Source organism: Desmodus rotundus, chromosome 5 (genome assembly GCF_022682495.2).
Source record: "Desmodus rotundus isolate HL8 chromosome 5, HLdesRot8A.1, whole genome shotgun sequence".
Taxonomy (NCBI): domain Eukaryota; kingdom Metazoa; phylum Chordata; class Mammalia; order Chiroptera; family Phyllostomidae; genus Desmodus; species Desmodus rotundus.
The window spans coordinates 102,922,087-102,947,072 of record NC_071391.1 but is presented as its reverse complement, the minus strand read 5'-3'; the positions used below and the strand labels follow the sequence as shown (position 1 = coordinate 102,947,072).

The window sequence follows — 24,986 nt, the reverse complement described above, 5'->3', positions numbered from 1 at the left end:
ATGACATGCAACTACAGGAAGAGTAGGTTTGGGGGGCAACTTTTTAGGCACCCTGCCATACACATGATTTAATTAGGCAGCAATTCTCCATCCCTAAATAATCTCTGTGCCTGTTTCCCAGCCCCCTGCCAGCACTAGGTGTGGATCAATCTCTTTTCTTTCAAATGAGCCAATTTAAAATAGGCAAGAGTGAAACCAGTTGTTTAGTTCAGCAAAGGAAAAATAGTAGTAGATGAAGGAACTACCGATCTTGATAATCTTGGGCTCTAACTTGTTACTATGCTTACTTTTCTGTATGTCTGAGCATTTTACATGAAGTTTGAAAGCCAGAGGCCTGTCTGAGCAGTATTCCTCGCTTCCTACAAGATGTCAGTGTCTCCCCTTCTGGGTACTTGGGTCATCCTGGAAGGCCCAAATGAAGCCAAGCCCAGGTGAGTAAAAACATGCCCAGATGTGGGATACAAGTCTGTGGCCAAACCTTAGAATCATATTAAAGCTAGTAAACTTCAGAGCGTTAGTGGAGTGGGTATGAGCGACTTCCCCACATTCCTTGTCTTACTCCACCACGGACCTCCACTCACACCTTTCCCCTGACGTCTGTACCTCGACCACGTGGACCGAGGGTGCCTGGCCCAGCGCTCGGCGAGGGGAGGAGGAGGTCACCCGCCCGCCCCCGTCAGCTGGTAGATCCGGCTGGTCCCGCCCCATCCCGCGAGAGGACTCACAGCCTGCCCAATCCCAACGCCCAGCGGCGACGGGCCAAACCCCGCTCCCCGGTCCTCACGCGAGGACCCTGCCAGGTAGCCGCAGCAGTGCCGGTCTTCTTCCGCCCAGTGCAGGTCGGCACGGTCTCCCACCCGGGGATGCGCAGCGGCACGGCCGTCTGGCCTCGCGAATTCAGTCGCGGGGAGCAGAGGTCCGCGGTGCTACGAGCTGCAGTCCCGGCGGGCGGTGGTGAGGGCTGCCTGGAGGAGGCGCTGCTGGGGCTCCGACATGGCGGCGGCGGTTCGCGCGGCAGGCTGCCTCCCTGCGTTGTGCGGGGCACCAGTGGGTGAGAACGGGAACGCAGAGCTGGGACTGCGAGTCGGGTGGGGGCCTCTCCCAGGGGGAGAAAAGCGGGAAGCCGCGCGCGGACCCTGGGGCGCTGACGCCGGGCTCCGTCCTGTCCTGTCTGCTGTGTGACCTTGCGCGCGCCCAAGCCTTCTGTGAGTGGCAGCGTCAGCCTGCAAGGCGAGGGAGGGCTGGACGAGGTCAGTTCACCCGACCGCTCGCGCCTGCTCGGCGGAGAGGGGCCGGGAACCGCAAGCTAGTCGCCCTCCTGACGGGCCCGACCCACAGGTTCATTCAGTGCTGTGGACGCGGGGATTGAGGGTGGGTGGCGGCCCGCACGGTGTAAGGGAGCCGGGTCGTGCTGCAGCTGGAGTCGGATGGGGTTAGTGCTGGTCCGGTTAGCTCCCGGGCGGGCCAGGGCTATTGTTAAAGACAGGGATGTTTTGAATGTCAGTAGTTTTGCTGTCGCCCTCCTACCCCCACCGCTGTTGGCTATTTGCAGCTGTGCAGGAGGGCTTTTAATTTCTCCACATCCTCGCCAACATCTGTCGTTGGCGCTGTCGATTATAGCCATCTTAGTGAGAGTGGAGTGGTATCACCCTGATTTTGATTTGCATTTCTTCGCTGGCCAATGAGCATCGTTTCTTACTGCTTATTGGCCATTTGTTTATGGTCTTTAGAGAAATGTCTGTTTACGTAACTCTGCCCATTTTAAAATTGGGCTCTTTTTATTAGTGAAGTGTAAGAATTCTTCATATTTTCCACATGCAAGTTTCTTGTCAGATACGTGTTTTGCAAAAAATATATCCCATTCTGTGTGTTGTTTTATATTTTCTTGGTATTGTCCTTTGAAGCATAAAAGTTTTAAATTTCAACAGAATCTGATTTTTTGTTTTTGTTGTTTATGCTATTTGTGTCATATTCAAGAAGCCATTGCCAAATCCAAGGTCATGATGATTTACCCTTACGTTTTTTTCCGAGTATTATAGCTTTTACCCTTACCTTTAGGTCTTTGATTTATTTTGAGTTAATTTTTATGTATGATGTGAATGAAGTAGGGCTCTGACTTCATTCTTTTCCATGCAGATATTCACTTGTCTCAGCACCACTGTTGAAAAGGTTATTCTCTCCCCACTGATTTGCCTTCCACCCTTTTCAAAAGTCAGTTGCCGGCTAATGCTGTTGGAGCCTGTTGTGAAGCACTGAACTCTATGAAATGGTAGGACAGTTACAGCCTAGCACTCTGGAGGAGAGAGGGTAGCAGAGTGTGGGGGGAGCACTGCAGCTTCATTCAGCAAGAGGTGCCTTTTCAGACACCCCACAGAATATGTCAGAGACACAAAAGGATGCAAGAGCAGAGTGTGTTCAAGACTGACTATGGCCAAAGGGAGGGTGGAGGGAGTGAGGCTGATATGGAAGGTGGGGACCAAGTTGTAGCCCTGTAGGCTATGCTGAGGAGTTTTGGCTTTGTTCTGCAGGCAGTAGGTGATATATTGGGGCTGTGAAGTGACCGGACCTGCTATTTTAGGAAGGCCTGCCTGGCAGCAGATGGAGAATTACAAGGGGACAGACCAGAAGCAGTAAGATCTAGTAGGAGATTGTTGTTAATTACCCTGTGGCTGAGGGGTGATAATGCCTGAACTAGGAAGGGGCAGAGAGATCATAGGAGGGGTCAGCTGACAGGTGGATCCATTTCTGAGGAGAATTTATAGGGCTTGGGAACTGATTGGATGTGAGAATGAAGGAGATGTGATGTCACTTGGGCAAGTGGTAATGGAGCCCAGAAATTACTCGTTTACTTGTCTTGGTTCTTTTATTCTATAGATATTAACATTAACCTTAACAAGGGTTTTACTGTTTTTGAAGTTCTTTTTAATGTCATAATATATCTTAAATTTTTTTTTTTAATTTTACAGGTCATTTATGGTCCAGGAAGCTTTATGTCAACACCTTTCCAGCAGCTTCTACTTTGGCGTTGAAGACTGTTCTCAGTAATGGTGAGATTCATTTATCCAACTACCTTCACTTATAAGATCTAATGTAAGAGTACTTTATGTAGCTTTTAGAAATATAAATGAACAAAGCACATTCTTTATCATTGGAATATGTAGGGTCTAAAGAATATTGTTTATGATTATAGTTGTTACAGTTCAAGGCTTTAAAAATAGCTGCAGTTGCTTCCTTTGTCACTGTAACTTGTTTCCAGAGCCCCAACCTTGTATCTTTCTAAATAAACTTTCTCTTACAGTTTGAAAACAAAAGTAGCTATAATATATTGAGTGGTTACTGTGTTTCAGGCTTACGACATGTAATCGTAGGTAATTCTCACACAGGTGTTTATGAGGAAATTGTTTCTGCCAATTTACAGATATGAAGTAACAACACTGAGAGGCTGAGTGACTTGGACAAGGTCATACAGACAGTAAATGGCAGGACTGGGTCCTGAGTTGTCTGGATACTGTGATGTCTCTTCCTCTGAGTTTCTGTAGACGCCTCTGCTCCTGTACGGACAGTGCAGGGCTCTGTCTTCAGTCACTCTCCAGAAAGGGTACAAGCTAAGCCTTGCTGAGCCCGTGCTGTGCCTGTGGTCAGTTTAATCCTGCCTTTTCACACGGGCTGTGAATTGAAACAAGCCCATTGCGTCCTTGGGTTTGTGGAACTCTGTGTGCTGGGCTTTACGTTTAGTGTTATTCCCTTTCATTGTTAACTCTGTCTGTCAAGATGCCCGTATACCTTGCTGAGATGTCCAGCAGAGTAATCTGGTGGCCTGGGCTCTTCTCCTTATTTATTCCTTTGTTGGTTGTGTGATTCATCCATTCATAAACTATTTACTCTGCCCTTTACTACGAGCCAGGCAGCGTCCCCAAGCTGAACTGATGTGAGGAGGTCAGAGGGGAGCACCCTCGGCTGAGGGGATAACCCTACAGAGGCCCTGAGTGCAGAAGAATGCTGACGGGCAGAATGATGGCACGGTTCTCTGATCCAGCACTTTCTCCCTTTGCAAACATGGCAGATGTCACCCCTCAGACCCTCAGTTTCCACATCTATGAAATAGGGACAGTAGTCCCTACTTTGAAGATTGTTGTGTCATTTCTTAAAATACAGTATTTCTACAGAATACTAAAAGGTTTATGTCTGAAAGCCAGTTCTCTTTCCTACTCCTTCCCACCTTCCATCTTGTCAGATGCTTTCAATTCTTTTAGCTTTCTTCTGGTTATATTTCGAAATAGATTGTGCAAATTGTTTTTGTCTCTATTAATGTTATGCTAGTTTTTAGTCTTTATTATTAAAGTTGTTGGGGGACACTGGCTAATAAGATCATGCAGGTTTCAAGTGTACATTTCTATGATAGGTGATTTGTACCGTGCACTGCCTGCCCACCACCCAATGTTACGCTAATCGAAGAGCTCTTGCACCTCCATCCCTGCTTTTTCCCAACATAGTTTTACGCACAATTTAGATGGATTCTGTGGATGGCGTTTTCATTATTAAGATTATGTGTATATTATCACAGCTGAGCTAGTTAGTATTCTGTCATTATATTTTCTTCTTCAACATTTTCTTTCTCCTACAGTTAATAATTGCCTTGATTTTAAAAAGTTGCTCTGTTTTCTTTGTGGCTATTGTGATGTTTGCAACAGATTGTTTAGAAACATAACCATAATTTTTCTAAAATCTCTTAAATGTCACTAGTTAACCAGCTTGATTTAATAGAAGAAACCTAGTTAAAAGGAAGAAATTCTTCACAGTGAAAACTGATGGGCGATAAAATGAGACCCTCAGGGATGCACTCTGTGCCATTGAAGAGGTCCACCCATGGGGGCTTCTTGGGCTCAGCCCTCTGCGGACTCCATGGTGGTGGTTTCCTGAGACAGGGACGTCTTGGTTTGAAACTAAAAAGAAGTCAAAGGATCAGAACAAAAGTGATCAGTGATTGTCAGTGGATAATTATCTGTAACTGAGCTTCAGAATGTGACTTAGCAGGAGCCGCTGCTGTCTTCTGTTTTAAAAATCACAACACAATTTAAGTAAACTTAATCGTGGTGATTATATATGGGGAGGCTATTCCTAAACTCTTAAAATTGAATTCTTTCTTGTTTTGACAGTTGGACCTTTTTAAGGTAAATACATTATTAACTGTGAGTAGTATTTGTCTTTTGAAAAAAGATTAAGGAACTGATGATAGTGACTTTTATTACACTTGAAATATATCAAGTATATCAGATTTCAGTTCTAAAGGGTGCAAGATAAAAATTCATGTCCAGTTGATATTTTGTTGTAGATTGAGGAGATTATAAGAAAAGCTAAAAGTGTGTCCAACAGAATAGGGTTTAGAATGATTCTTTAAACCTAAATTTATTTAAAATGGAAAGCCATTATTTTCTATTTACTTTTTATTGAGTAATTCACTAAGCGAACTACCTCACAAACTCACCTAGGCAGCCTCCACCTTCTTGCCATTGAGTAATTCGTTTGGGATTGAAATTGGTGTTTAAATCTCATCTACTAACTCATCTAATGACTTCTGGCAAATCCCTAACCTTGTAGGGCTAAGTTTCTTGTGAAATGAAGGGGTGGATGAAATGATTTTTAGCTATTAAAGGAGATTATTCCTTTATTTTTTCAGTGTCTATTCACAGGGGAGATATTTTGACAGTTTATTGCAGTCATAGTACAAATTTTTCTCATATACTCAACCAGATTCTTTTTTGTTGCCACGAAGATATTTCTGGTGTTTGGCCCTGTGTGGGATGAAACAGTTGTTACCATATCCTTCTCTATAACTTTTCAGACTGGAGGGTAGCTACTGCCACTCTCTGGCTGCCTGTTTGTCAAGCCCAGTAGTACCCTTAAGAAACCTTTTTTTTCTCTACTTCCCTCGTAATCACTAGGTTCTCCACTGAAATGCAAAAGCTCAAGCTTGTACACTTTTTCCAATCAGTATTTCCATTTCGTGGAGTCCACTGCTTCCTCTCACCCCTGTCATCTTCCTCACAGGACACCACTATCCAGGGCGTTGATAAAATACCTGCTTCTAAGACTTGGCTGTTTAAAAACACTTTTTAAAGTGATACATATATATTAAAAAAAATTCCCCCCAAACCCCCAAAAAACAGTCTCTCATCTCCAACTTCAAATGTATCTGTTTTCTTCCCCAAAGGCAACCACCGTTACCTTCTTGTATATGCTTCTGGAGTTGGTCTGTAAAATATATTCACACCCCGCTTCGTATTTGTTAAACGGGAATCTGGATGCTCTGAGCACTGGTCTGCACCTTGTCGGTCTACCGGGTCTTTGCTTTCCACATGGGTGTTTCCATTGTCCGGCAGCACACAGCAGAGGGCGCCATTGGCTGGGAGGAAATAGTGCTGTGCTTGGGCTCCTGTCCTGCAGCATAGCAACCAGCTGTGTGGGCAGGTCTACTTCCTTCTTTAGACAGCTCCCGCCTTTGTGTGGATGCACTGTAACTTCTCTGACTAGAGTGCCGTTTAGGTTACCTGTCTGAAGTTTAGTTTTAGTTTTAAAGGAAACATTGTCTTCAAAGTATGATTCTTAAAAGTTCAGGATTTTAATGACTTATTTTTATTAGGAGCAATTAATTGCTTGGTGCTGGCAATGCTGCTTCACAGCCACGGAGCATCTAACTCAAAGTTTTATTCCATCTTCCTACAGGTCCTCTGTCATCTCCAGGAACCAGAGACAGTTGTCCTTTCAGCCACTTGACCCGTGTGCTGCAGACACAATGCTGGATTTCTCCTCCCAGCAAGCCGATGGGCCAACAGTATAGATCCTATAGTTTCTTCACCAAATGTACGTAGCCTGGCCACAAGCTTCCCATTTCATGACACAGGGAAATAAAAGGTGCTTTTATATTTGTGATTTTTTCTTCCTTAGATGAATTAACACTTTAGTGATTAGGATGTGATGTGCTATTAAAGTAATGTCTCTTCCTGCACCTTGTAGAATGATCTCACATGCTACCCGTGGTCGTGTTTGTACGTTCCCGTGGGGCCCACTGGTTGACTTTAATGGCCTTGTTTGGGGTATCTGAGGCCGACTTAGATTCACACCAGGAATGTACTCAGAGTCTGATTTCAGCTGTGCTTTAGTCGAGATAGGACGGCTAATCCGGAACAGTTCATTTTAGCTAGACAGCTTGTTAACGCTACGACTCGTGGTAGAATGCAAACCGGTCCAGTCTGAACTGGGATAAATGGAGAGTGAAGTTACAACTCAGCATCAGCAAATTTTTAAACACTAGAATTATAAAGCCAATTTATTTAAAACTATTTGATAAATACAGAAAATCAGAAAAAGAAAAGCACCTATAACCCTACTGCCCTGAAATCCTGGGCTTGCCGTCTTTGCATGCAGCAGTATATTAAATTTTTTCCCCATTAGTTCATGGACTCCTGCAGTGCAGTGCTGCAGCGGTCGAGTATTTCTCTGTGTGGGTCTAGTTCACTGTAATGTGCAGGTCTCCTGTAACTAGGTCCTTTGTGCAGCAGTGCAGGAAAGAGGACCAGAGGTAGGGACATGACAAGTAGCACAGGCGTCAAGGTATCTGCGGATTTGGGTGCAAAGAGAAAAGAGAGGTGGGTGGAGTTGGAGTCTCCTGGTGCTCCTAGCCCCACGTGTTTCTAAGAGCTGACTTTGTACTTTAGGGGCTGTCTCAGACTCAGAGGCCTTGCGAGTTTTTAAAAAGAGTCTTTGCCCTGCCCTAAAAGGCCTTTTCTCTAACTCCTTGTTCTAGAGGTGCCTCTTGCCCTCTTAGACCCCATCCCTGCACTGTTCTCCACCAGCCTCTGACTCTGCATTAACCTGTGTTCTTTCTCAGTTATGGGACCTTCTGATTTTATTGCTTCCAAGTCATACTGAGATTACCTTCAAGGGGAGGGGCTCAGTTGAAGACTCAGCTGAAACTAGCAGGGGGCTAGTTTTTGCTGTTTCAGTAGGAAATAATCTTTGATTTTCCGAATCTCTTCCAAGAAATTAAAAAAAAAACATTTTTCAAAATTCATTGATTTCTTAAGAATATTAACATTTTAGTTTACATAAGTATTATAGTTAATAGGAGTGTATATATTAACCTACTTACACCCTTCCCAAAAAATGCCAGAAAGAGTTGAAATAATAGTAAATCTATTCTAAATGGAATTTTAGGTTAATTAGAATCTTAAATCAGTATATCCTGATATTAAAATAATAAACTCTTTGTCAAAACAATCTTATTCAACTTATAGCCATTTAAAAATTATGTTCATGCCTTCGCCGTGTGGCTCAGTTTGTGGAGAATTGTCTCATACACAGAAGGTTGCAGGTTTGATTTCTGGTCAGGTCACATACCTAGGTACCGTGGTTGGGGGTTTGATCCTCAGTTGGGGCGCATGCAGGAGACAACCAATTGATGTTTCTCTCTCCCCCCACAACTCTTTCGCTCAAAAAAAAAATAGACATATCCTCAGGTGAGGATTAAAACATCTTTTAAAATTATGTTCATGAATAATATTAAGAATATTAGATAAGACTCAATGTAATAAATAAAAATACAGGATGCAAAATTGTACATATGTTATAGTTTCAATTTTGTCTAAAACAAAAATGTATACATTTGTGTATGCATGCATGAATAAAGAAAAAGGTAGAATTTATATTCTAACAGTGATGGGACTGTTAATTGTTTTTCATATTCTTCATACTGCCTATATTTTCAAGATTTAAAAAATAATCTTAAAAACAATTAAAATCATTTTAAGTAGATTGATGCTATTCAAAAGTTGACATATGACTTGTCTTTTTTCAATGTAGATTAGAAATTTTATTTCCCCCTTATGTAAAAACAAAATGAACTAAACTCTTTAGTTTTCTACATCTTTGTCTAAATACCAAGTTCTTGTTAACATAAAATAACTTATTCTGATTCTAAGCAATGAAAAGCTCTGTAATCAATTGACCTCTTAATATGATCCCATTAGAAATGTTCTCATTGTGAACTTATAGGTTTGGGTGGCATTTGTAGGTACTATAATTTTTAAGCAGTCGGGAAAGGAAATCAAATCTTTAGAGTTTAGTCTGAGGTTGGTAATTTTTTTAAGATTTTTAAGAACCAAAAGATTTATTTTTAGAGAGACGGGAAGGGAGGGAGAAAGAGAGGGAAATACCCATGTGTGAGAGAATTAGCAATAGGTTGCCTCTGGCACGCTCCCACCGGGACCTGCCCTGCAACCCAGGCATGTGCCATGGCCTATAATCAAACCTGAGACCTTCCAGTTCGTAGGACGACGCCCAACTCACCAAGCCACACCAGACAGGGCTGCAGTTGGTACCTTTTATTGTGAACCTGTGGTTCTTTTAAGTGAATTAATGTTATCCTAAAGTTTGAGCTCAACCTAAACTCTTTGCTCTGATCACGGATATACAAAGCAACATGTGACGTGGAGTTACGACTCAGTTATGAAGATCAGCTGTAATAGTATGTGTGTATTTGAAAAATGGTATACCGTGCAGGTAAAAGCATTTTACAGTATTATAAATCCGAAACATTTTTCCCTTTTCATGTTGTCTACCTTGAGGGTCAAGGTAAGGCCTTTCATGAAGCAAGCAGGTAGAACTTTTAAACCTAAGGGCCCATAAGAGAAGAATGAAGATGCTCACTTGCCTTCTAGAATATGTTTAGTACTTCAGGCATGCAGCTATATGTAGCTTAGATTTTTTTTACCAGTGCTAAATTTATGTGGCTCTTGATTCTTTATTAAATAAATCGATAATGTAACAATCTGTGGCTGTCCAATCAATTGGTGATACTGTGAAAGGTTGGGGGTATCCTTAGGAAGAAAGAATTTAAACTTAATAAATGGTGTAGCTACATCAATACAATTCAGAAATAAAGAATCTAAACATTCCACAAGCGCAAAGGGGGAGATACTGATTGTAGTGTATGGTGGGAAAAGGTGTTGGGATCCTAGAAATTCGCAACTGGAAATAAGTCAGCAGTGTCATACATAAGTAAAAGACAAGTATGATTTTTTATCCCCACCTGAGGATATGTTTATTGATTTTGGAGAGAGAGGAAAGGGGAGAGAGAGAGAAACTGATGTGAGAGAGAAACCGATCAGTTGCCTCCCATAGGTGCCCTAACTAGGGATTAAACCCACAACTTCAGTAGGTACCCTGGCCAGAAATCGAACTGGCAACCTTTCAGTGTGTGAGACAACTCTCCAACCAGCTGAGCCCCCCGGCCAGGGCAAGGCATGCATGATGTAAGAAAGACACATACTCACATGCAGGTATTAACTCCCAGGCTCGCACTTGCTCATTCTTTCCTGTGCATTGGTTAGACTTTAATCAGAGTCGAAGGTGAATTTGGGCATTTGATTTTGAAGGATACACAGACATGTTTAGGGCATTCACAGAAGAGTAGAGCAAAAAACCCAAAATTATTAACATTTATTGGTTCAGATTGACATATTGATCTTATTTGGGCTAAAAAACCTTATTTAAGGATAGTTATTGATTATCTCAATGGTTATAATAGAAGCAAGACGGTAGGGAAGAAACCTGTAACATAGTTGATTAAATGTCTGAGAAACAAATCTGGTGGGTGGGATTTATTTATTCGTGTGTGTGTTTTGTGAGAGAGATTTAAATCTTGGCTGTCTGTTGTGGAAGAAGGCCCTCTTTGAAAGTGGCAGAATCGTCTCCTCTTGGGTTTTCCAAGTGTAACCATGTGATAATGGGCGAAGAATGGTTTAATGTTGCTTTCCTTGCTGCAATGTTGCAAGTGAAGCTGGGCTCCTCTTGTTTTTTTTTTTTTTTATTCAGTGGGAGGCCATGGATCATTGCTAAAAAATTTTGAGACATAAATAAATAACCTGTTTCATTACAGTGACAGCAGATGAGCTGTGGAAAGGTGCTTTAGCAGAGACTGGTGCTGGAGCAAAAAAAGGAAGAGGCAAGAGAACTAAGAAAAAGAGAAGAAAGGATTTGAACAGGGGTCAGATCATCGGTGAAGGTAAACTCACTTACTTAAAAAACAACTGATGTACTCCACCTCTCCCCAGTTTTATAGATCTTTTTATAATCTACAAGCATTAAAACATTTCTCTGGAAGGGCATTAGAATCTGCTGCTTACTGATTGCTCCAGGATTCTGGGGGAGAAAAACTTCACAGAGAGGGACCCATTCATTCGTTCATTCCTTCAGTAAGCCCTCAGTGCCAGTGTGGCACCTGCCTTGATGGTCCCCATCCTCGGCTAATGATTCAGGGGTGAGATGGAACAAATGGAGAGCTGGCAAGCTGTCTCTGCAAAGGGCTAGTAAGTAGTCTCAGTTCTGTGAACCACGTGCTCTCTGTTACCACCATTGAACTCTGCTGTTGGGGCACAGAAACAGTCATTGACAATACATAGCTTGTTCCAATAAAACTTCTAAGTGGTGGGCTGGACTCGGCCCCTGGTGCATAGTTTGCCAACCCCGGGAACACATGATTGTTTATTCTTGTGTTTTTTGAAGAAGGAAAAGTAGTATGGTGCACTTAAATTGCCGTTTTGTACTGTGGTTGCCGACAAATTACTGTTGATAGTAATAGCCTTTTAGGCATGAAATAAACACCTTCACTGTTCTTCTAGTTACTCATGTCCACTTGGATGTTTTTTTCTGACTTGGCTTGTATTTTATAACATTTTAAAAATTACAACCATCATACATGTATACTTCTCAGTAAAAAAAATCAGACTGTAGGAGAAACCTAAGTCCTCCTGGTGTCCTTTCAATAACCCCCTTCCGAGTTGCTACCCCCAAGGAAACCACTGATCACATTTTGGTGTGTTTCCTTCTGACATTTTTTAATGCTTTTATATGCCTAAAAATTCTAAAAGAAATATATATATTTTTTCCTTTTAAAAATAATTAAATTATATCATGTGCTACATACTGTTCTTTTTCACTCAATAAGAGGTCTTGGAAATTGTTCCACATCAGAACCTACAGAGCAACCTCATTATTTCACTTTAGTGCAGAAGGTTTCACAGGTTGGAAATGCCATGGTTCACTTAACCACTCCATTAGTGCTGGATGTGGAGCACAATTGTTTCCATTTTTTGCCTTTATAAATATCACTTCAGTAGACATCCTTGTCTGGGCACACATAGGCCTCCTACCTGTGTGGGAGTATTTCTTTATGCAATACGGTGAAGTGGGATTAATAGCTGTTAAGGTAGGTACATTGAAAATTTTTATAGATGTGCCGGGTGTGGCCTGCCCAGTGATTATGTCAGTTTAAGCACCTACAAGCAATGTCACCTGTATACCCATTGCCTGGCGTTTTAACACTCAAGAAATGAATGCTTAAAAAAAATTTTTACTCATGTATGTTTTTAAACCTTCAGGGCATAGTGGCTTCCTCTGGCCTGGTCTGAATGTCCCTCTTATGAGGGATGGAGCTGTGCAGACCATTGGCCAAAGAAGCAAAGAAGAGCAGGCGAAGGTGGAAACTGACATGATCCAACAGAGAGAAGAGTGGGACCGGAAGAGGAAGATGAAGGTTAAGCGGGAGCGAGGCTGGAGTGGAAACTCGTGGGGAGGTGTCAGTCTTGGCCCCCCCGACCCTGGTCCCAATGGAGGTAGCAGAGTCCTGGTTTTGCTTACCTTTGTGACAGAGTACTTATAGTTCTAGAATTCCTTAATATGATTTTATTTACTTCTCTGTTTAGATTTTTTTTTTCCAAAAAGGGATTTGAACATCATTGAAATAATTCCTGCTGTGGTTTGTGGAACATTAGAGGCCTGTAACCAAGAAGTATCCCACAAACAGGATGCACAGCCCTGGGTTCTGACATTGTTATTGTGTGGTTGTTGGAGCCGTAATTGTGGTGGTGCGTGTTACGGAGCTACGCAAGCATTTTCCCAAACATAACGGGTCACGGGGTGCCTGTGGAGCAGCGTGGCGAGGGAGCCGTTTCCATAACAGAGGATGAACCAGATAGTTGTCGTTAAGCCTCATAAAAGCACACATGAAAGAAAAATTGGAACACTTATCAGGCCAAATTAGAAAACAAAGTCCTCCTCACTGCCCCCCCCCCCGCTCTGTGTAAGTAGAGAAGTAAAAGTCATCTCGAAAATTCATTCTTGAGGTGGAGGTGAAGAAATAGGTAGGAGTTTGGCTGCTTTCTTAAGTTTGACTTAAAGAGAAGAACAGAGGTTAAGATGGAGAGATTCTGGGGAACATGCTTAGAGCTGAATAAAATGCTTCAGAGGGGAGGAGAAAGATACGGGGGGAGACAGGAAAAAGTGATCAACTAAGTCCCTAATGGGGGCTCAGATTCAGAGCAGAGAGAAGTGGGTTAACTGGTGACAGGTTCAGGCGAGCCGGTGGTGTTGGTAGTGGAAATGTGTGTGGGACAGGCTGTGTGAAAGATGTCTGTCTGGTGGCTTCCAGTAGACTGTGAGGAGGAGGGGCATCTGCTGAAGGGAGGGTGGGGCGCTGATGAGCGGGGCCACCAGATTATTCTGATGAGAAGTTAGGCATTTGGGACTGGCTTCCAGTGGAGTGGGAATTGAACAATTTAGAAGAAAGAAGACCGACCAGAAGTTAATACTTCTCGAAGCTGGCTAATGAGTACATAAGCTGTCATTCTGCTATCCTACTTTTGTGAATGATTGAAATTTTCTATAGTAGAAGGGTAGAAGAACATAGTATTTGAGGCTGTGTGGTGAGTGGAGAGAGGCCTGACTAAAGGGACACAAAAGGCTGACAGGTGGCAGGGAGCCCTTGATTGGGTTAGAGACTATGAATGTTTAGGGGCCCCTGTGTGTACTATAGTTTGACTTCTCTCCAGCAGCTCCCAGCAGGCCAGGTGTGGCCAGACAGCTGCACTGATTCAGGCCTGGACAGTATGATGGAGAGAAAAGGGTGAGGCAGTCGAGGATATTCCCAAGATCTGGTGGAAATGATGGGCTGTGGGGTGTTGGCTGAGTGGGAGAGGCTGTGAAGACCAGAGAGGGTGAGAGGGAAGGGAAAACAGCGGTCAAGAGTCTGGAGGTGCTGGGGAGCTCCAAGAACCATCGCCTAGAGTGTCATAGAGTGAGAAAGCTGGAGGGGTAGGAGGATGCAGTCAGGGAGGCGGTGGCTCTGTTTATGAATTTAATGGTGGAGCGGTCTGGTGACCTTGGAGGGCCAGGGCACGGCCTAGGAAGTGGCACCAAAAGAGCTGAGTTCCTTCTCACATAACTTCGATGATCGTGCCTGTGTTAAAAATGCTTTTGTACACTGATTGTACAAAAAAGAAACTATATGCCTGTCTTTTTTTTCTTTCTACAGAAACATACGATGATTTTGATACCAGGATACTGGAGGTAGGCATGACGAATTTAGTACCTAGTTAGGCCTTTGGAGAAGTTGGGAGAGTTGGGGCGGGTAGAGTGGAGATAGGGGAAGAGGACTGTGAGGAAAAGCCTTGATGTGTGACGTTTTTTAAGACACAGAGCTGATACAGGTAAGAAAATAATGAAACTTGAGTTTCGGTCAGTTGGTACTGATTGTCCTGACTATTGCCCTTTTGTGGGGGCTACCAGTTGAGACCTTCTGACAAGGCAGCTTTGGTGATGTTGTTAACAGAATTTGGTGATTACATTTAGATTCCCCTCCTTCCTTAAGCTAAAGTAGCAATAGCAGTCTATCCTTGAATTATGAACCAGCTGTATCTGGCATTAGTTCAGGGAGCAGAGACTGTAGGAGCCATGGGCAGGGGTGGAAAGCATGGAGCTGCTGTGACTATATTGCTCTTGATGGGAAATCACCCAGCAGCCCTTGGAGACTGAAGCCTGTATCACGTGAATTTCAGTCACTTTCCAGGGCAGACCCTGAAATAGTCATCTTCCCTAGAGCTGGTGCTTCAGGCTTGGTCATTGTTAACTGCCATATGGCGTAATCATTTATTGAGTTTGTGTTTGAATTTATATATTGTTTCTTCAGTACCAGTTGTGTTATAGAAGTAAAAATATGGTTACAAGTATTTTATATCTTTGGGTCCTAGTGTATAGATTTTGGAAGTTAATTCCTTTGAAGAATTCTTGTATATGTGGGCGATTCCTGTAAGATGATCCACAGGAGTGGCCTCTGGCTCCCTTTTCCGTTAACCTCATTTTATGGGAAAGGGGCTGCTATGTAAGCAGTTTAGTGAACACTTTCATGGTTCCTGGCCTTTTATATATACCCGCCCCCCCAAAACAGGTTTTCCTGTAGTTCATAATAAGCAGGTATTTCCAGATTTTTCTATTTTCAGGTGAGGATTCAAGTAATCCTTAGTGTAGAGATCCAGATTTGTGCTAATATACTGTATTTTATTCTTTATGAAAATATACATTTCATAATGAAATATGAAAAATACACATTTTTTTCATATTTCAACATCTGTGATATTGGGTGTGTCTTATGGCCACCAGCTATAAACTGTGTCAGAGTTTAATCAGTAACTTTTTCCTTTGTATACATCGGTTAAGATGGGGTGCATTGAGTTGTACGGTTTCAAAGACCTTTAAGTTACCTCGGTTGAATTGCTACAACCCTGAGAAACAGGAAGAGAGAGTCTTATTTCCATTTCACTCCTGAAGGAATGGTCTAGGGAGGGGCTTCCTGTGGCGGGTGTGTGCGTGTGCTCGTGGTCAGAGATGGCGTGTCTCTGTGCACGAGTGCCTGTGTGCGTGCGTGCACTTGTAAGGAGGCGGCTCCAGTTCCCCACTTCAGAATTTTCTTGAGGTGTAATTTTTATGAAACATTTGATCTTTTAGGTACGAAATGTTTTCAATATGACAGCCAAAGAGGGAAGAAAGAAATCAGTCCGCGTCCTGGTCGTCGTGGGGAATGGCAGAGGAGCTGCAGGTGAGTGGGCTCTGGGGACGCAGGTGGCGCTGGCGGTGGAGGCAGGGGTAGGTGCGGCCTGTACTCAGCTTTGAGTCCTTGGGCTCGTGCTGCTGGCCAAACTTTTTCTACTGGTGAATGAGATGTTTTAGGGTCCGAGCTCACAAACCTTGTCGTCAACCCATAAAATCCCTTGGAAAAGAAAGAACAGATCTTCCCACATCTGCCTTTTTCTGTGAGGACCAGTGGATGTTTTAAAAGGCTTAAGACACTATTGTGTTATGTGTCACAGGGAAAAATGAGGAAAGAAACTACTACATGTTCAAGAGCAGGGACGTAGTTACACAAAAGAACACAGCCGTACATCATAATGTTCTGTAACCACTAAAGAGTTATGGAAACTCACAAAAAACGCTAAGTATAAAAACACAACTTCATACAGGGCCAAATATAATTCCAATTTTTAAAAAATATGTGTTTATATGTTTTCTTTGTACTTTTCTGTAGGTTTTCATAGTGAACATCTATTTTTGAAGCATGTACCTGATTGTGTAAGGGAAAGAAAACTGCCTATTAAACCGTATTGACACTTTATAACACATTATACATAAGGATAGTATGTTGCCAAAGGAAATCAGTCTTAACAGTTATTTTTGTATCTTTCCAGAAATTGTTTATTCATATATCTTTTTATAAAAATTTACGCAAAGGGATCATAGTATATCCATAATTTTGTACCTTTTCTCACTTAGCATTACCCAAAGATCTTGCTGTATGAGCATAAGTAGATGCCCCCTCATTCTTTGTGCTGATTGCATGGTATTCCATTGTGTGGGTAAATTTAATTTTTGTTCCTTTTTACCTATGGATGAACATTTGTTGTTTCAAATTTTGTAGTATTTATTTAAAAGCACAGCTTATTGTATTTGTAATTTGTTGTACTTTGGCAAGAATGTCAATAGGGGAAATTTCTTGTACTGAAATTGCTGCCTCAAAGTTATATGCACTTAGAATGTTGATAAAATATTGCCAGAACCCTCCCAAAAGGTTACACCAATTTATGGTTACCCGTCCCCTCACACCTTTGCCAGCCCTGGATAAAGTCAGAGTACTGATTCAGTGTCATAGTGAAACCTCTCTATTTTGATTTGCACTCCTTAACCGGGAGGGTTTGCACACCATTTTACGTGTTTATTGCCATTATTGAGATCTGTCAGTCCATTTGCTTTGCCCATTTTTCTCTTGGGCATTGTTCTCCTTATTGAGGACATGGCTTTTTGTAAGGTAAAGGCATTGGCCCTTTGCTACCATATATTTTGATTTAGTTTCCTTTATTTCTTTCACACATAAGTTTTAAATTCATAGAAGTTTTTTAAATCTTTACATAGCAAGTTTATCAGTCTTTTTTTTTACTTCTAGTTTTGTGTTTGGTTTTCTGGTTTTATACTTAGAAAACCTTCATTTGACGGTTGTAAACATTCGCTCATGTTCTCCTCTCAGACTTCTGTGGTTTAATTTGTTGTGTTTGAACTAGAAATTAGACTCTTTTTGTCCCAATTACTCAGGTGTCTTTTATTTCTCATGGAGCAATATTGTCTTATGTTACTTTCCTGTGTATAACTTTCAAATCCATTCTTCAGAATGAATAATTAATGGTGACAGCAGACAGTGGAGGCATTTCTGGTAACTTGTGATAAACCTCACTTCATGGGGCTAAGCACTCACACAGTCAAGAGTCATTGATTTTATCTCCTAGTTCATTGAAATCTGCATTGCATCTGCAGGTTCCAATGAAATCGTAGTTTTACTGCATGTCAATGTATGTTTTCCTAACCTTTCTGGTTATTTTCAAAAATATTCAAAACCGCGTGCCTTATTAATTTAGGGCATGGTTAGGTTTTATTTTTTTGTTGAGTATATGTATTTACATAGAGATTTATAAAAGGGTAATGTTATAGATTTCATAGATAATCAAATGAACTATTTCCAGAACGCCCAAAACAGATAAGCAAGTCTCTGTAGCCTCGTGCTTTGCCGTTTGTTTTGCGTAGCAGGTGTCCTGTGGGCAGAAGAGAAATGAAGTGCCATGAAATACTGTGGGGGCTGAAACTTGACAGGCGGTGAGAGACATTGTGTACCAGATGCGTGCCCCTTTTCATACGTTGGCTTTTCCTTTTAAAGGTTTTGCCGTTGGGAAAGCCACTGAACGGTCGGACGCTTTCAGGAAAGTATGTACATTTTTTCTTTGTTGACAGTAACAGATCAGCAGGCTCTGTGCTAGACACCCCGGGGACCGCGCGCAGAAATAAAACAAGAACCCTCCCCTGAGGCTTGCTGTCCGAGCTCCCATCTCACAAATAGCAGTTTCTGAAATGCCTGTGTTCCTCTTGCATCATTTTCATCGACTTGTGATCGTTACCAAAATAGTGAGACAGCTGGGAAGGTGCCTCACAGTAACAGAATGTTCGTGGACACTAAGGAATTACTGTTAACTTTCTGAGATGTGATAGTGATATTAAGGTTAAGATTTCTTTTATTAAATCCTTAGCTTTTACAAGTATATACTGAAGTTTGTTTTTATGCTTGAAATTTTCCGTAATATTCTGTGAAAGGTAGTTTTTGAAATCTCTGAGAAAATGTAAATTCCAACAGTAGATTTAAGAAAAATATTTCTCTTCTTTCAGGCAAAGAACAGAGCCGTTCACTATTTGCATTATATAGAACGCTATGAAGACCATACAAGTGAGTGTTAATCTTTTCTTCTGAAGTTTGCAGGGTTGCACTTGCTCGTTATGTGTGGCAGTATCTCTGTGGTAGCATCTCTGTGGTAGCTTTGTTTCTCCCTGCTTGTTGTTAGGTTCTGAGAATAAACACAAAATGTAGAAACAGATTTTCTTTCCTGAGAAGGTGGTGATGAGTGAAATCAGTCTCTGGCATTTATCCTTGGCCACTGGGTGTTGGCTGCTTGGGCTCTTACTAGTTGCTCTGTGATGTTTGCGAGGTCATTAAAGCTGTATACCTAATTCTGCTCCTCTCTGTGTTTTGACTCTCCAGTATTCCATGATATCTCTTTAACATTTAAAAGGACACATATCAGGATGAAGAAGCAACCCAGAGGTAACTAAAAAACTCATAACTTTTTGAAGATAAAGCAGAGCAGTTATAGTGGTTCTGTTTCGTTCTTTATTTTGCTCCCTTTTACTTGAGCTCATTTTTGAAAATGCCAAACAGGAAGGCCTCAGTTAGATTTTAAGAAGGCTGAATGATTTTCATACCTAAATGATTTTTGAAAGACTGCCCCAATTTTAATTTAATTGTAGACTTTACCATTTTTTATCTTCCATGTCTCCTAATTCATGCTGTATTTTTCAGGTTTCTATTGAATATATAGTCTAACCTATTACTTGTTCATTGGGGTGGAATATTTTGATTTTGAAGCTACAATGGCGTGATATGATAGACAGCTTTTCCTAAAGTATGTTCCCGTGCGTCACTATTTCTGTGAGAAGGTGTTAATAGGTGTTACTTCAAGAAGAGCCCCAAGTAGGAAAACTGGATTAAGGAAGGTCAGAAAGGTGTTTGTGCGTCTTTGTGAGCATCGCAGTCGTTAATGCACTGCTGTGCGATGCGCGTCTCCCAGAGGTGGGTCGAGAATGCAGCATTTCCGAGCCTACTTCACTGTGGGAAACTTCTGCCTGCGGGACAGGACTGATCCTCACCTGACACCACAAAGCATTTCCCACACAACACACACACACGTGCACGAATTTAGCTTTTATTACACAAATGTTTTTTTACATGGTCCCTACCTGGAAGTCTTCACAATCAAAAGTCCATAGAGTAAGCCCCCACATAACATTGTTGGCGATGTTCTGCAAAGCAGTGGCTGCCATTGGTGGAGTGTCCCGTTGTGGTCCAGGTGCTGGGCGGTGTACATGCCTTCCCTTGAGTGCTCCGCATCCTACCTGGGTCATCCAGCGGGCAGTGGCAGGGCAGGGTCTGCTTCCGAGGCCCTCCGGTCAGCTGCCTTGCACTCTCCTGCATGTGCACCTCTCCAGGGGTGTGTGCATCTGTACACACCAGTGTGTGTACGCACTGTTCACACACAGACACGTGTGTGTGTGTGTGTGTGTGTGTATAACTCCACACAGGACAACAAACCACCCCACTGTTAACCTGTCCTTAGCTACCCTGTAAAGCCCTCAGTTCTCAAATGATCTGGTGTAGCTGTAGAGTCCACAATTGTTTTCCTCTTTCTAACAGGAAGAACAGTTCTAGGTAAGAGTATGTTATGTACTTGTATCCAAATACAGTTTTTACATGCATATATTGAATGACCGAGAAAAGTGCCATGCCTTAAAGGGAGTGCGGAGGTTGCTGAGTTTCATGTCTGTCTAATGCAAATGTTAGCATCTGAACTTGAGGCTCTTTTCTCTCACTGCCACCTGCATTTGCCAGGTACTGATCTCGGCTCCAGGGGCAGAGCAGTAAACAAACCATATCCGGCTCTATGGAGCCCACGTTCTACTGAGGGGAACATCGGAGAGAAAGGTTCTGCTGAGGGCCTGAAACAGCAGTCAGGATGCTGGTGTGGGGGCGGTTCCCGGCCTTGGGAAAGGGAGGGTGACACCTTCGATCTTGTGGTGAAAGGCCTCTCTGAGGAGGAGGTATTCGAGTGAGACCTTGAAGGTGAGAGGTAGCCGTAAGGGGAGAACAGGCCGGGAAACACCAAGTGCAAAATCCCCAAGGTGGAGGCAGAAGGGCAGAGTCTCTGTGTGAGGGCCGTGAGATGTCAGATCAGAGAGGGCTGTGTGGGGCGGGGTTCTTTATTCTTATTTCATTTCATATTCTTTTAATTCAGAGAACAATGAGAAGTGAGGGCTTGAAAGGAGAAGCGATGTGTTTGATTTGTGTTTTTAAAGCTCTTCCTGGAGAAGACATGAATAGGGCATGTGGCTGGAGGGAAGGCCAGCCAGGAGGTGAGAGGGACGGGCCAGGCGAACATTGGGGGAGAGTGTTAGCAAAGCCGAAAGGGTCTCCAGGAGGGGAAAGTGGACATCTCTGCTCAGTGCAGCCAAGCAGTCACGGGTGACAGAGGATGTGTCCCTGGATCCTTAGTTCTTAGCAGGGTGCCAGGGACTTTTGGGCAGCTCAGCTAATCTTTTTACCAACTTTGTTCTTTTTTTTGGCCCATGTGCTCAAGAAATCTATATAATTTCTTTAATCTGAATAACATCTTATTTAAATAAGATGGAGTCTTCAGGGAAATCAAGTAAGTTGTGAAGGGTCACCCAGCTGGGAAGTGACGAAGCCAGACTGTGACCCAGAGTCTCCTAAACCCAGGAGCTAGAGCCCTGGGAAAGCCAGCAGGGTGACTGACCCTGACTTTTCCCTTTGCTAGGCTATGGACTCCACTGTCACCGGGCCATCATCACCATCTGCCGTCTCATTGGCATCAAAGACATGTACGCCAAGGTCACGGGGTCCCTCAACATGCTCAACCTCACCCGGGGCCTCTTCCATGGACTCTCTCGCCAGGTAACCCTGCCTGGGTCTGAAACAGAAGTTGTGGTTTGCATTTCATTTGTGTGCATTGAGACCACCATGTCCCAGGGCTACCTGAGGACACGGGGGTTCTTTGCTGTCTAATTAGGTAGTTAATGCAGCTGAAGAATTAATTCGTGAAGATTAGCCTTTTAAAAAATACTTCATGGAATTTTTGAACTTTCAAAATTAAGTATTTTTTAGAGCCAGTAATTACAATCTGTATTTTATTATGAAAAGAATGCATGTTTGTTCTAAATCTCCAACAACAGAGAAATTAAAATAAAAAAAAATTTATTTCCTACTTTAGTCCTTTCCGTTGGACTGGGGTGAAGCCCCTCAGCCCCCTCTCTCCTCCTGAGCTGTCTTCAGTGGAAGCGGGGCACGGTACTTGCATAGGGCGCTCAGACAGAGTCCTGAGTTGGGAACCTTGAGCGCTCATGTGCCAGGTTATTTCTCCACACAGATGGGAGCTCTGGGCTGCCGCCCATCTGTCCCTTTAGCCTGGGTGGGCTCACAGCCACTCTGCTCCCAGTGGACAGGAAGGGCTGACTGTCCCTCGAAAGGAGGGGCAGGTCTTCGCAGATCTGGAGGAAGAGGAAAGACAACTGGGTTCAAGAGAATCCTTTTTCTGGCCTCCGTTTATTGAGGGTTTAGACAGGCTTTGTGACACTTAAGAGAGTTTAATGGCTGTTTTTGAATAAAGTGACCTATGGAATAATTGTAGCTCTCTCTGTTTAAAATAGGAAAATTAATTAAAAGAAAAAGCGCTGTGTAAAAAGATCTTTTTTGAACAGCTGTGTTGGTGCTGTCCAGAACATACTTCAAATGTACATACTCCTAAATTTAACTTATTGTTAGAGGTTTGTTTGCTGTAGCTAAGATTGGTTTTAGATAGATTATATTTATAGTCAGATATACTTGTTCAGTTATGTGATATTTTTGTTTTATGTTAGTACTTTGAATCTTCTAATATAATTACTGTGTATCACGCAAACCACCTCAAAGGCCATCAGCTATAAAAAAGTCTCATTGTTTAACGTGCTACTCAAGAAAAAAATGCCACCAATTTAAGTAACATGCGCTGATTTAACAAGCATTGGTTTTTATGAAACAACTCACCTCTTTCCTAATTTCGAACATGTATAGACTTAGAATATTGCAAGGTGGACAGAGTCTGGAAACATGACATTGAACATACCAGGTATTTTAATAAACTGCCTGCTGAATGTGTCTGCCTGTTCCCAGACTTTGTGCCTACTTCCTGTCATGAGTCCCCTGGTGCTCCTCTGCGCTGGCAGCAGGGAGTGGTCCGTTTTGTTTTTCAGCCCCACCCCCACCCGGGTACAGTTACTTTGAACCAAACCTCAGACATCTTTGTATTTCTTCCATAAATACGTATCTCTGAGAGATAAGGATTTGAAACTACCCCACATCACTATTTATTTTCTTACCTAAAGAATTAACAGGAATTTAGTATTACCACGCATCTCATCAGTGTTTGTAGAAATGTCCATTTGTTAGATTAAAAAATTTATATAGTTTGAATCTGATTGCAGATAAGTCAGTACACTGTTAGCTTTTGCTATGTCTTAAGTCACTGATGCGTAGGGTTCTCTCTCTTTATTGCATTTGTTTTGTTGAAGAAACCAGGTGGTTCGTCCTGTGGTTTCCCGGTCAGGTGCTGACAACGTGTCCGTGGATCCTTCACATCTTCTCTCTTTGTATCTTGTGAAATGGGAGCTACATGGGGCTTGATGAGATTCCGATTGACTTTGGGCACAACTTGGTACATGACTGGGGGGCCTTGGCAGGCCAGAGACTAGAGGCCAAGGCCCTTCTTCCATCCCAGTTGGGGGTGGGGAGGCAGGGCTGAGATGATTCCACCTAGAGCAGGTCAGCCCAGAATCAACTGAAAGGGTATTTAACTCCCTTAGGTGGTACAGTGCTGTCACTGTTGACGTCTTCTTAGCTGAAGGCAGATCCTGCTCTTTGAATTACAGTTGTGCGTCAGAGACCTAACTGCTGTTCTCCATTCGGTCTTGCCCAGGAAACCCACCAGCAGCAGGCTGATAAGAAGAGTCTCCATGTTGTGGAGTTCCGGGAGGAATGTGGCCCTCTGCCCATCGTGGTCGCCTCGCCCCAGGGGGCCTTGAGGAAGGATCCGGAGCCAGAAGATGAGGTTTCAGACGTCATACTGGACTGGGAGGACGTGAGGGCAGCACAGGGAATGAAGCGCTCAGTGTGGTTGAATTTAAAGAGAGGTGCCACCTGAGCTTCCCTCAGCCTCACCAACCACAGTGTCATGTCAGTGCCTGGAGGACACTCACTCTCACACCTTGAAAGAAGAATGGGCTTTTTGTTGTTTTTAAGGAAGGACCAACTTTAACTTCATTTACCAATAATAAATAATTATAATGTAATTTTTTTAAGGATTTTATTTATTTTTAGAGAGGGCAAGGGAGGGAGAAAAACACCAATGTGTCGTTGCCTCTTGAGCGCCCTGTACCATTGGCCTGGCCTGCAACCCAGGCATGTGCCCTGACTGGGAATCAAACCAGTGACCCTTTGGTTCACAGTCCCATGCTCAATTTACTCAGCCACACCAGTCAGGGCACTTTATTTCTTTATTTTTTTAATTTTAAAAAAAGATTTTATTTTTCTAACTATCTTTTTTTTATTATTGTTCAATTACAGTTGTCCCCATTTCCCCCCCATTACTCTCCCCTGCCCTACCCACCCCCCACCTCTCACTTTCAATCCTCCCCCGACTCCCATCGTTGTCTTTGTCCATGGGTCCTTTGTACATGTTCCTTGATGACCTTTCCCCTTCTTTGCCTTGTTATCCCCTTCCCTCCTCCCATCTGGGCTCTGTCAATTTGTTCTTTATTTCCATGTCTCTGGTTCTGTTTTGCTTGCTTGTTCATTTTGTTGATTAGGTTCCAGTTAAAGGTGAGATCATATGGTATTTGTCTTTCACCTCTTGCCTTATTTCAGTTAGTATAATGCTCTCCAGTTCCATCCATGCTGTTACAAAGGGTATAAGCTCCATCTTTCTTTCTGTTGTGTAGAATTCCATTGTGTAAATGTACCATAGTTTTTTGATCTACTCATTTACTGATGGGCACTTAGGTTGCTTCCAGCACTTGAGTATTTATTGTAAATTGTGCTGCTATGAACATTGGGGTGCACAGGTTCTTTTGGATTCATGTTTCGGGGTGCTTAGGGTATAATCCCAGCAGTGGAATTGCTGGGTGAAAGGCAGTTCCAGTTTTAGTTTTCTGAGGAATTTCCATACTGTTTCCCACAGTGGCCGCACCAGTCTGCGTTCCCACCAAGAGTACACTAGGGTTCCCCTTTCTTCGCATCCTCTCCAACACTTCTTTGTTGATTTCTTTATGTTGGCCACTCTGACTGGTGTGAGATGATACCTCATTGTGGTTTTAATTTGCATCTCTCTGATGGCTGGTGATGCTGAGCATCTTTTCATATGTCTCTGGGCCCTCTGTATGTCCTCCTTGGAGAAGTGTCTGTT

The 24,986-nt window shown here is 42.8% G+C and overlaps 1 protein-coding gene across 4 annotated transcripts; it reads left to right on the top strand.

The window, feature by feature from the left end:
* The first annotated feature begins 758 nt into the window (after window positions 1-758).
* On the top strand, window positions 759-23,874 carry MRPS5 (mitochondrial ribosomal protein S5). Of its 4 annotated transcripts, XM_045184903.3 has the most exons (13): window positions 759-1,051; window positions 2,137-2,269; window positions 2,967-3,047; window positions 6,724-6,861; window positions 10,937-11,062; window positions 12,438-12,671; window positions 14,369-14,403; window positions 15,838-15,928; window positions 18,089-18,135; window positions 18,592-18,649; window positions 18,962-19,024; window positions 21,309-21,445; window positions 23,502-23,874. In XM_045184903.3, the coding sequence occupies exons 4-13, from the start codon at window positions 6,822-6,824 to the stop codon at window positions 23,724-23,726; spliced, it is 1,056 nt and encodes a 351-aa protein (XP_045040838.2). In that variant the 5' UTR covers window positions 759-1,051; window positions 2,137-2,269; window positions 2,967-3,047; window positions 6,724-6,821; the 3' UTR covers window positions 23,727-23,874. The 4 variants fall into 4 exon arrangements, with proteins under 4 accessions (XP_045040838.2, XP_024432475.2, XP_045040839.2 ...); XM_024576707.4 differs by lacking the exon at window positions 2,137-2,269; XM_045184904.3 differs by lacking the exons at window positions 759-1,051; window positions 2,137-2,269 and adding an exon at window positions 1,092-1,205.
* The last annotated feature ends 1,112 nt before the right edge of the window (window positions 23,875-24,986 follow it).

Coding starts and splice junctions, on each gene's coding strand:
- MRPS5 (XM_024576707.4), top strand. CDS start 994: ATGGCGGCGGCGGTTCGCGCGGCAGGCTGCCTCCCTGCGTTGTGCGGG. Junction 14,404..15,837: donor TTGATACCAGGATACTGGAG/GTAGGCATGACG, acceptor TTGATCTTTTAG/GTACGAAATGTTTTCAATAT. Junction 18,136..18,591: donor GGTCGGACGCTTTCAGGAAA/GTATGTACATTT, acceptor CTCTTCTTTCAG/GCAAAGAACAGAGCCGTTCA.